This window comes from Xenopus laevis, chromosome 5S (genome assembly GCF_017654675.1).
Source record: "Xenopus laevis strain J_2021 chromosome 5S, Xenopus_laevis_v10.1, whole genome shotgun sequence".
Taxonomy (NCBI): domain Eukaryota; kingdom Metazoa; phylum Chordata; class Amphibia; order Anura; family Pipidae; genus Xenopus; species Xenopus laevis.
Genome location: NC_054380.1, coordinates 114,161,589 through 114,173,191, shown reverse-complemented (window position 1 = coordinate 114,173,191; position 11,603 = coordinate 114,161,589). Strand labels below are relative to the sequence as shown.

General features: G+C 43.1%; 1 protein-coding gene across 1 annotated transcript in view; it reads right to left on the bottom strand.

Annotated features, from left to right (window-relative positions):
- Positions 1–2,592: 2,592 nt before the first annotated feature.
- Positions 2,593–11,603, bottom strand: part of inpp5d.S (inositol polyphosphate-5-phosphatase D S homeolog) — a 66,317-nt gene continuing 57,306 nt past the window's right edge. The window contains exons 25-27 of the mRNA XM_018265844.2: positions 9,668–9,751; positions 9,205–9,435; positions 2,593–3,258 (exon numbers count right to left, since the gene is read on the bottom strand). Coding sequence (XP_018121333.1) covers positions 2,922–3,258; positions 9,205–9,435; positions 9,668–9,751 — 652 coding nt within the window. The 3' untranslated portion in view covers positions 2,593–2,921. The remainder of the gene's footprint in view (positions 3,259–9,204; positions 9,436–9,667; positions 9,752–11,603) is intronic.

The window sequence follows — 11,603 nt, the reverse complement described above, 5'->3', positions numbered from 1 at the left end:
TGATATGTTTCTTTCAACACAAACATTGTTCATTTAGAAGGACAAAATATAGGGAAACACTCATGGGTAGAGTAATTCTAACAAAGAATTGAAATGAGAGCATTGTTCTTACGAAACCAATAAACATTTTGAAAGAGAGCAGTGTTCCCTTCTTGCTTCTATTTCTACAGTAACGCTTACGCTTGGCCTTTGAGCGCTTCTGTTGTTTTTACCCCACTTTGCATATATTAAGGTAGGAGGAAGCATAATGTAATAATTAATAGAAAGGGTAATGTTTCACTGCAAAGTTGGAAATAAAAGTTTCATATTCATGGCGAAGTTCTCCTGGCGTACCTTTAAATTCTCAACTGTCAGGAATAAAGAACTGAAATATAACGCCCTTATATAAAATAAAAGGAGGGGAGGGAGTTATATTATGAAAGGCATATTACTAATGAATGATCTCATTTGCTGAGAGTATTTTTTTTTTCTAACATCCCATTTCTTTAAAGGGCAAGTCAACCCCAAAATAAAAATTTGCCTAATAAAAGAAAACACAATTCTAAGCAACTTATGTCTCAGAATATCCCTCTCTACATCATACTAAAAGTAAATTTAAAGGTGAACAACCCCTTTAACTCCTGGTTGTTACTTTTTAAACAATGTTGTTTCCTGGTCACATGTTTAAAAGCAAACATCTTATTGGTTGCTACTGGTTACTGCTCCTGGGCAAACTTAGTGCATTTTATAACATGTGGGGGATTGTATCAACAGTCTGAGCCATCAGGGCAGAGAATAGAAAGGGACAAACACTGCTTTCAATAGCAATACAAATACATATACAAATAACTTAAAAACCATAGAAAATGTGAAATGAATGTATATTGCAGAGTTGCTTAGAATAATGTTTTCTTTTATTAGGCAAATTGTTATTTTGGGGTTGATTTGCCCTTTTTATATAACATTTGTTTTCTGGAATTTTGTGGTCAGGAGAAGGCCGGGACCATAGGTGCCATTGCCAAAAAGTTTCCACACATATATTGACTTAGAAAACATGGAGTTTATTGTGGGTAGTGGTTACTGCTCATTGGTACCAGTATTTTAACTGCTTTTTAGTTAAATACTCCAGTATTACATGAGTTGGTCCTGATACAAAAATAGCCAAGGTCAGATCAAATCTATAAATAAATAGTGAATAGCTGCTCGGCACTTTAAGGGGCAGATTTATCAAGGGTCGAATTGAAAATTCGAAATTAGAATTTTATCATTTTTTTTAAGGTCAAAACTAGGGATGCACCGAATACACTATTTTGGATTCGGCTGAACCCCTGAATCCTTTGCGAACGATTCAGCCGAATACCGAACCGAATCCTATTGTGCAAATGCAAATTAGGGGTGGGAAGGGGAAAAAATATTTGCTTCCTTGTCTTGAGACAAATGGTCACGCGATTTCCCTCTCCGCCCCTAATTTGCATATGTAAATTAGGATTTGGTTCGGCCAGGGAGAAGGATCAGGCCGAATGCGAATCCTGCTGAAAAAAGGCGAATCCCGAACCGAATCCTGGATTCGGTGCATCCCTAGTCAAAACTGTCAAATTCGACTGAATTATTCAAATTTGGTTGGAGTTTTTTTAAAAAATTCAAATTCGATATTTTAGCCCTTTAAGAACTTGAATTTGACTATTCGGCACCTAAAACCTGCTGAATTGCCGTTTAAGTCATGGGAGACGTCCAGGGATCAATTTGGAGTTGTTTGCAGCCTTCTTGATGAATCAAGTTTTTTAAATTCTAATTGAATTTGATTCAAATGTTCTGGTTGATTCAATACATGCAAATTTGAAAAATTCGGTTTTTTTTAATACATTTTGATTGGTCGAATTTTGAATTTATGGGAGTTTAGGGGAGTTTTTAAAAATTTACACGAATTAGAAATTCGACCTTTGATAAATGTGCCTCTAAATGTGTGTCTGTGGCAGCCACAAGGGTCTGACATTTTCAGCACCAGTCAAACTAGTGACAATGTACATCAGGGGTGTCCAAATGGTAGATCTGGATCTACCAGTAGACTTTTAGCTGGTGATCAGTAGATCTCAAGACACTGTCCACAAACAGATTGTCTAAATCACCCTATTTCATGCTTTTTATTCAGATATTTACAGTATGTAAAGTTAACATAAGAAATAGTTGTTTGTTAAATATAGCAATATACATTTTCTCATAAATCCATATTTAAGTAATATTAATGCTTTTATGGATGTAGATCATAATGGGACAATATCAATGGTCGAATTTCGAGTCCATGGCAGTTATTTAAAACTCCCATGAACTCGAAATTCAACCAATTGCAATTTATTAAAAAAAAAAAATCAAATTTTTGAAACTCGGGTGAATAGGATCGAATTCGATTCGAGTTTTTTCTCCGGAAAAAACTCGAATGTCAGGAAGGCTGCAAACAACTCCAAATTGATTCCAGAACGTCTTCCATAGGCTAAAACAGAGATTCGGCAGGTTTAGGGTGGCGAATAGTCAAATTTGAGGGCCACTGTATGATAAATCTCGAAAATCAAATTGAATTTTTAAAAAAACTCAGATCTAAGTTTAACAATTCCCTAGTCGGATTTCACAGTTTTGGCCATAAAAAAAAATTGAAAATTTGAATTAGATAAATCTGCACCTAAAAGTAGACCCTGCATTAGTAAAGTATGTACATCCTGCACTGTACATCCATGCAGTCAGTAAATGATAAATCTACATTCTAGAAGATGTCTGACTAAGAAAATATAGAGGCTTTAGGCTTATTCTGTGTGATTGAAATGCTTTAAATGTTAACATAATATATGCAAGTAGAAAATTTCACTGTTCCTGATATTTAACCAATGAAACAGCTTTGATTAATGGATCATAGGACATTTCCTTTGTCTTAAATTGAAATCTGTTTAAGGCTAGTTGTTCTGAGCATCACGAGCCACGGACTGGTTCTTGGCTGGTACAGGTGGACGTGGTTTCGGGAGAGCTGGGCCACCTTCAGGTCGGCAGATATTCTGATTGTTCGCGGCTGATATGGTGTTTTTCAGCTGAGCTTTTTCTGCAGGGACGGGCTTCTTTTCTGTAGAGGAACAGGTCCTGGAGCGTGGGCGAATGCTAGGTGAAGTGCGGGCCATGGGTTCAGGAGATTTCGGAGCTCGAGTCTGGGCCGGTTGGGGGTAGAGAGAATTGTTTACAGGTCCATATAATGGATTATCAACCATTTCAAGTGGATCAGATGGAACTGTAATTCGACTGTTAAAAACAAAAGATGTACAAGACTGAGAGGAGACACTTAAAGAAATGCTATCTGATTGTTATCTGCCAGGCAATGAGGCAATCTAGCAATATAGCTTGGTTTCTGAGCAAGCAGTGAGTAACTGAGACTGGAAAGGTGTACTGTTTCAATACAGTATTATATATATATACTGTATATATATATATATATATATATATATATATATATATATATATATATATATATATATATATATATATATAATACACAAAAGCCATGAATATCCTGTAAATTATATCCTTATAAACGGTGAGTTCTGATGTCATCAGTTATAAACGGTGAGTTCTGATGTCATTTCTGTCACGACTCACTTAAATTTGTGTATTATAATAAATAAAGTACCCCCAGTTGCAAAATATGAGGATATTAGAAGTTACCTCGGAGTTCCATGACCTGTATAAAAACACTCGGCCTTCGGCCTTGTGTTTTTATATGGTCATGAAACTCCTCGGTAGCTTATAATATCCTTATATTTTACAAGAGGGGGTACTTTATTCACTATATATATATATATATATATATATATATATATATATATACACGTATAGGATCCCTTATCCGGAAACCCAATATCCAGAAAGCTCCGAATTAAGGAATGGCTGACTCCATTTTATTCAAATAATCCAAATTTTTAAAAATGATTTCCTTTTTCTCTGTAATAATAAAACAGTAGCTTGTACTTGATCCAAACTAAGATATAATTAATCCTTATTGGAAGCAAAATGACTATGTCATAAGTCTGATAAAAATTAATTTAAACATCAAATAAACCCAATAGGATTGTTTTGTCGCCAAATTGGATTCATACAGCTTAGTTACCATCAAGTACAAGCTACTGTTTTATTACAGACAAAAAGGAAAACATTTTTTAAAATTAGAATTATTTAATAATGTAGAGACCCTGAGATTTGGGTGTATTTATCTCAGGCATTCCTCTTTAGTATTTGGACACCTAAGGGTCCTTTAGTTAACTCAGGCAGCTATGTCCCTAGCTGGGTCCACACTAGTACCTGGGGATTGTCCACTAGATGGCACTGTGTGATAATATAAAAGGGTTTAGCACCATGAGGTCTGGGTCTGTCCTGGGACTTTGTCTCAGTGTGAGGTACTACAGGTCCAGATCTGCCGGAAAAGTTAGTTAAGCGTGAGATAGGGATAGTACTACAGTAATAGTCGCTCTAGGAGTGAGAGTCAGCACAGGGTAGCTAGTGAGCAGATGTGGCTCCAACGAGGAGAAATAGTGGGGTTAGGACCCCGTGGTATTTGAACCACTAGTGCAGGGACTACAGTGGGTGAGTTGAGGACCAGATAGGATACCAAGACCCAAGATCCCAGGCTGAATACAGTGGGTGAGGTGAGGATCAAGTCCGGTGCCAAGATACAAGACCCCAGGCTGAGAAACCCATGCCTTAGTGTTCAACCATAAAGGATAGTGCCAGTGAGAGTGGTAACTATTTCCCAAGTCTATTGTTACTGATCTATATTGATTTCTACTCCGTCTTTTGCATCTTCTACCCCCCTGGAGGGAATATTGTTGTTGGAGGCTACTCTATAACTGCCAGTGAACATCAAAGTACTGTAACCTATGATCTTGCCGGTGCTCTGTTAATAAACCAGTTATAATTTACTGCAAAGGACTTGTCTGGCTGAATCTACTGCTGCATTTATCCACACCAGGTACCGGGAGTTGCCCGGGTACACTGGGGGTCGGGGGCACACTAATAGCAGTGCTAGCCTGGTCACACACAGCCTCAATACACAGCAAAAGCTCACTCAAGGGTGTGCTACATTTGGGGGCTCGTCCGGGATAGCTTTATTGAACTCATTGCTGTGAGAGAAAAGTGTGACAGGCGCTGCAGTGCCGGACCAGAGAGGAAAAAGGCATATTGGCCTAGCGCAGCTTGCAGCCTGAGTTCCGACCGCCCTAAATTTACTGTTGCCTGAAGGAGAGGGCCGACCGGAAAGTTGTGTGCCCACCTTTCCAGATTGGTGGGGAGAACCAATCAGGATCGTGTAAAGTGGCGCCAGAGGAAAGGCGCGAAACTGCGGTGAGTGACGTGGGCCGAATAGACAGCCGTACCACCCTGTTTAGCCACCCCTCCCCGAGATCAGGAGGTGTGTTACCAACCAATGACAGTATGGGAAATTTGGCGCCCAGCTGGGAGGAGTGGTCTGGCTGCTGATGTCACGGCGGCCATCTTAGGAGGGCATTGTGAGACCAGCTAGTGAGCAGAGCAGACGCAGTATCAGAGCTCTGTTAACGGTGTCATAGAGGCAAGCCCGAAAAGCAGAAATGTCAGATAGTGACCAAGCCAGTTACAGGTCACTGCAGGAGAGACCAGCCGGAGTCATGCTGCTGGATGCCGGCTATCGCTATATTTGGGCAGGACTTTTTGCGGCTGATGTGACGGATGAGGGGAACCCTATCCCGGTTCCTATTTGTGGAGGCTGCAGTGCCATGGTTTATGCGGAGTTGAAGCAGATTGCGTCCGTATGCCCAAAGTGTCAACGGCCTTGTTGGATCGGGCCTCTGCTGGACGCCAAAGACCCGGTTGTGTCCAGGCCTAGCACTCCGGTCCCGACTGTTACGGCGCCGTCCCCAGCCGAAGGAGGAGATGGGAAGGTGAGCGGGGAATTGTCCGCACCCGGGCCTGGGTTAGCGGAAGTTCAGGGCACCCCTATTGAAGTCGTAGACACCAACAAGGGGGAGGATAGTGCCATTGCCCTACCCGCGCCACCTGCGCTACCTACCCCACCCACCACTCTTATGGGCCAAACCCCAAAGGCCTTGCCCGCTAGTCCACCCGCCTCCGCTGAAGTGCGAAAGCCTGCAGAAGGAGACTCTAATGCTCCCGTTAGCCGGAGAGTCCCGGTTCAAGTTCGGGGTAGGTCCCCTGGGGCCCGAGGACCACGTGGCCGATCTACATCCCGGGGGGTGTCCAGCGGAGGGACAAGCTCAGATGGGGGGATACCTAAATCTACCCTGGCATATGTGGAATCTGGGCAGGAAGAGGTGCTGGCCCCGATATCCTACCTGAAGGGGTTAAAGGAAGGAAAAGTGCCCACGGGTGGTGTGCCCCTTTCGGCCGAAGGGGGTAGTGTATCCACAGGTGAACCGGCCCCTGGCTGGGAGGAATATGAGGCGGAACCAGAGGAACAAGGAGGAGCGGCAGCTGAGCCTATGTTTAAACTCCCCCCAAGTTTCTGGGCCCCGCCAAAAGTTAGTCCTGAGGAGGAAAAGAACTTTTGGGTGTTGCCTGGAAGGGCTGATCCCACTATATTCAAATCAGTGTCTCGCATCCAGAGAGTCATAAATTTCAGGGTGAACCGACTCTGGGGGTATTACATGCCCTATGCCCCACTCTGGGTGTATGAGAGGGTGGAAAACGAGCTGGATGACTGGGTGGTGGAAGAAATCACCATGAAGGAGAAAATGCCCCCTAATATTCTGATACACTCAGAAAGGCCCAAGAGAATGCAGGCTTGGGAATATGTCCGCATGTTGGAGCAGGAATGGTGGTGGGGCCGCACCGTGCTGAAGCACGCAGTCCACAGCAGCGGCCAGTACAATCCTATCCCGAGGCTGTTCAGTGTGGAAGTCACTGGGGATCAAGGCCAGAAGGTGGAGAAGCCTCACCCCAGATATTACACGTCTTATGAGGATGTTAAAAGGCGTTTCACGTACCTGGTGTAAGTCCTAAGGGTGATCAGGGACTGTGATAGAGTTCTGCGACCGTTGGTCATGCCACACCCTGGAGGGTGCTGTTTTCTGTTGTGGGGGGAAGGGTGAAGTAACCACCCCCAGTTAAAGTTGACCGGAGTAAGTCTTTTGTTTGCACTTCGTTGCTAACTGTTTATGGAGTTCAAGGAATGGAGCTTTATTTTTGTTATTCATCTCTGGGTTGAGACACTTCAAGTTGGGGAGGCTTCCCCTGGAGTCAGGACTCATAAAGAAAAGAGATTCAGGTTTGATCTGCAGCATGACTGAAACCATGTTGGACTCTGTAGTGGGTTCTTTATTTTTAGCCACTCTAGGGGTGAATCGCACCCACCTGGAAGGAGGACTTTGGCAAACAACCCAGAGACTGTAAATAGTTAAGGGACACTTGTCCCAAAATCCCAATTCCCTTTTCCCGCCTAAGTGCATAAATAATAGAAATGTGAATAAAGAATTTAAGTACAGTGTTGGTAATATGTAGGGTTAATCCCGAGGTAATAGGATTTGGGGGCCACGGCCATGGACCCAGTATGAGGTTGCATTTTAAGTATTGATACAGTGCTCAGGAAAAATGCATGTTTGCAATATTTTGTTTACAGGATCCATTGTACCATGGGCAGTCCTCTGGAGAGGCTGTTGAAGCGTGATGTACAAATAGTAAATGTTATTTAAAATGTGATTTATTGTGCACTTGAGAGTAACTGTTTAGTTTGTCAACGGGGACGTTGACGTTTCTAAGTGGGGGGAGAATGTAGAGACCCTGAGATTTGGGTGTATTTATCTCAGGCATTCCTCTTTAGTATTTGGACACCTAAGGGTCCTTTAGTTAACTCAGGCAGCTATGTCCCTAGCTGGGTCCACACTAGTACCTGGGGATTGTCCACTAGATGGCACTGTGTGATAATATAAAAGGGTTTAGCACCATGAGGTCTGGGTCTGTCCTGGGACTTTGCCTCAGTGTGAGGTACTACAGGTCCAGATCTGCCGGAAAAGTTAGTTAAGCGTGAGATAGGGATAGTACTACAGTAATAGTCGCTCTAGGAGTGAGAGTCAGCACAGGGTAGCTAGTGAGCAGATGTGGCTCCAACGAGGAGAAATAGTGGGGTTAGGACCCCGTGGTATTTGAACCACTAGTGCAGGGACTACAGTGGGTGAGTTGAGGACCAGATAGGATACCAAGACCCAAGATCCCAGGCTGAATACAGTGGGTGAGGTGAGGATCAAGTCCGGTGCCAAGATACAAGACCCCAGGCTGAGAAACCCATGCCTTAGTGTTCAACCATAAAGGATAGTGCCAGTGAGAGTGGTAACTATTTCCCAAGTCTATTGTTACTGATCTATATTGATTTCTACTCCGTCTTTTGCATCTTCTACCCCCCTGGAGGGAATATTGTTGTTGGAGGCTACTCTATAACTGCCAGTGAACATCAAAGTACTGTAACCTATGATCTTGCCGGTGCTCTGTTAATAAACCAGTTATAATTTACTGCAAAGGACTTGTCTGGCTGAATCTACTGCTGCATTTATCCACACCAGGTACCGGGAGTTGCCCGGGTACACTGGGGGTCGGGGGCACACTAATAGCAGTGCTAGCCTGGTCACACACAGCCTCAATACACAGCAAAAGCTCACTCAAGGGTGTGCTACAATAATTATAAAATTGACTCTGCGGGAAATGGCCTTCCTGCAATTTGGAGCTTTCTTGATAATGGATCCCACCGATACCTGTATTGTAAAAATGATTGTATCCTTAAGGGCAGAGACACACGTGAAGATTCGGGGAGATTTAGTCGCCCGGCGACAAATCGCCTGTTCTTCGGGCAATTAATCTCCCCGAACTGCCTTCATGTCGGCTAGATTCTAAATCGCCAGCTGGATGGAAATAGCGTTTCATTTTCTGAGGTTGTCCGAAGTTTCCACATGAAGCAACTTCGGGCAGCTTCGTAAAACTAAACGCTCTGATTGCCATCCCACCTGCGATTTAGATTTTAGCCGGCAGTTCTGGGAGATTAGTCTCCCGTAGAAGAGTCGATTTGTCGCTAGGCAACTAATCTCGCCAAATCTCCACGTGTGTCTCTACCTTAATATTTAAGCAGAGATTCGCTTGACAGCTTCTGCAGATTTAAAAAGAAAAAGTGCAAGGAATGATCATGCAGGTGTGCCGAAAAATTCCAGTTGTACTTACAGCGAGTCCTGTGGACGGGCAGCTGGAGCAGCTCGGTTGCTGTTGGAGTGGGGGAATTTCTGAATGGACAATATAGTTCGAGGAGGTGGAGTAATTGGTGTGTCCCCACATCCCTGTACTGCTGATCCTGACTTCTGTCTTGGCTCGCTCCCTCTGAATCCAGGTGGTGTGGTAGGGGGACTCTGCTTTGCCTGGCTGGAAATGGCTGCTATAGATGCAGAGTGATCCATGCTGGAGGGAGACATATACGCAAGTCAGTGAAAATAAAATAATAATTAAGGGAAACCCTAACACATTGATAATCCTGATTCCATCCCATGACTAAATAGGATGGTAAGGACAAAGTAAAATCTGAAAATAAAAAAATACAAAGTTAAACTGTAAATGGAAAGGCTGTTTTTAGATTAAATAAAGTTACATTCTGTCAGATTTGAGATTTTAGCCCACGTGTGATGAATCTTACCTATTTTGGGTTTCTGAAGGGCAAACAGGGACCCCCCGCATTTGAGCCATCATTGCAGACTTCTCTGATATGCTTTTTATAATCCTAAGGAATGTAAGAAACATGGTTTATTCAATAAAAGCACCGATTCACTTTGCTCTCCTTTACTTATCCCTGACAGTGTCCAAATTTGAATCTTTGCACCACATTCCAAAAATGCGAAGATTTTGCATGGCAGGCAGCTTACTAGTGTTCATGAGCAATTCAGCATGTCTGTTACCACTGCTTTATTCCTTAGGTGCTATCAGTGGTGTAACTAGATATTACTGGGCCCCACAGCAAATTTATTTTAGGGCTCCCAAAATATCCAGAGGTTGTCTTGTTTTACCAATATATATTTAAATTGCTCATTAAGTAGGGCTTCATGGGCCCCCTATACCTCCTGGGCTCCCCGCTTCCTCTGTAGTTACTCCCTTGGGTGCTATTTAGAATCCCTGTGGATGCACGGCACAGCAGGAGCATAGTCCCTTTTAATATCTAAATCAGGCAAAATTGTATCATTCATTTAGAACCATCATAAACCTTCAATTTTCATGGTTACACAGTAGTTGAGTTTTAAAAAAAAAGAAAACAAAAATACAATGCTCCTCAAGTTTAACCTCCTTGCCTGCTTAAGCCATCTCCAGTGGAATTAATTCCTGAATCCAAAGGGCAACTGAACCAGTCCCCACCTCAACTTTTTTCATATTCATAGTTACCCTAATTGTATCCACAGCCATCATATTCATCCCATCTCCACCTTCTACCGCTATATTCATCCCATCTCCACCTTCTACCGCAATATTCATCCCATCTCCACCTTCTACCGCTATAGTCATCCCATCTCCACCTTCTACCACTATAGTTATCCCATCTCCACCTTCTACCGCTATATTCATCCCATCTCCACCTTCTACCACAATATTCATCCCATCTTCACCTTCTACCACTATAGTTATCCCATCTCCACCTTCTACCGCTATAGTCATCCCATCCCATCTCCACCTTCTACCACTATATTTATCCCATCTCCACCTTCTACCGCTATAATCATACCATCTCCAATTTCTACCACTATAGTCATCCCATCTCCACCTTCTACCACTATAGTTATCCCATCTCCACCTTCTACCGCTATAGTTATCCCATCTCCACCTTCTACCGCTATAGTTATCCCATCTCCACCTTCTACCGCTATAGTCATCCCATCCAATCTCCACCTTCTACCACTATATTTATCCCATCTCCACCTTCTACCGCTATAATCATACCATCTCCACCTTCTACCACTATAATCATACCATCTCCAATTTCTACCACTATAGTCATCCCATCTCCACCTTCTACCACTATAGTTATCCCATCTCCACCTTCTACCGCTATAGTTATCCCATCTCCACCTTCTACCGCTATAGTTATCCCATCTCCACCTTCTACCGCTATAGTCATCCCATCCAATCTCCACCTTCTACCACTATATTTATCCCATCTCCACCTTCTACCGCTATAATCATACCATCTCCACCTTCTACCACTATAATCATACCATCTCCACCTTCTACCGCTATAGTCATCCCATCTCCACCTTCTACCACTATAGTTATCCCATCTCCACCTTCTACCGCTATAGTCATCCCAGCTCCACCTTCTACCACTATATTTATTCCATCTCCACCTTCTACCGCTATATTCATCCCATCTCCACCTTCTACCGCTATATTCATCCCATCTCCACCTTCTACCACTATAGTTATCCCATCTACACCTTCTACCACTATAGTCATCCCATCTCCACCTTCTACCACTATAGTTATCCCATCTCCACCTTCTACCGCTATAGTCATCCCATCTCCACCTTCTACCGCTATAGTCATCCCATCTCCACCTTCTACCGCTATAGTCATCCCATCTCCACCTT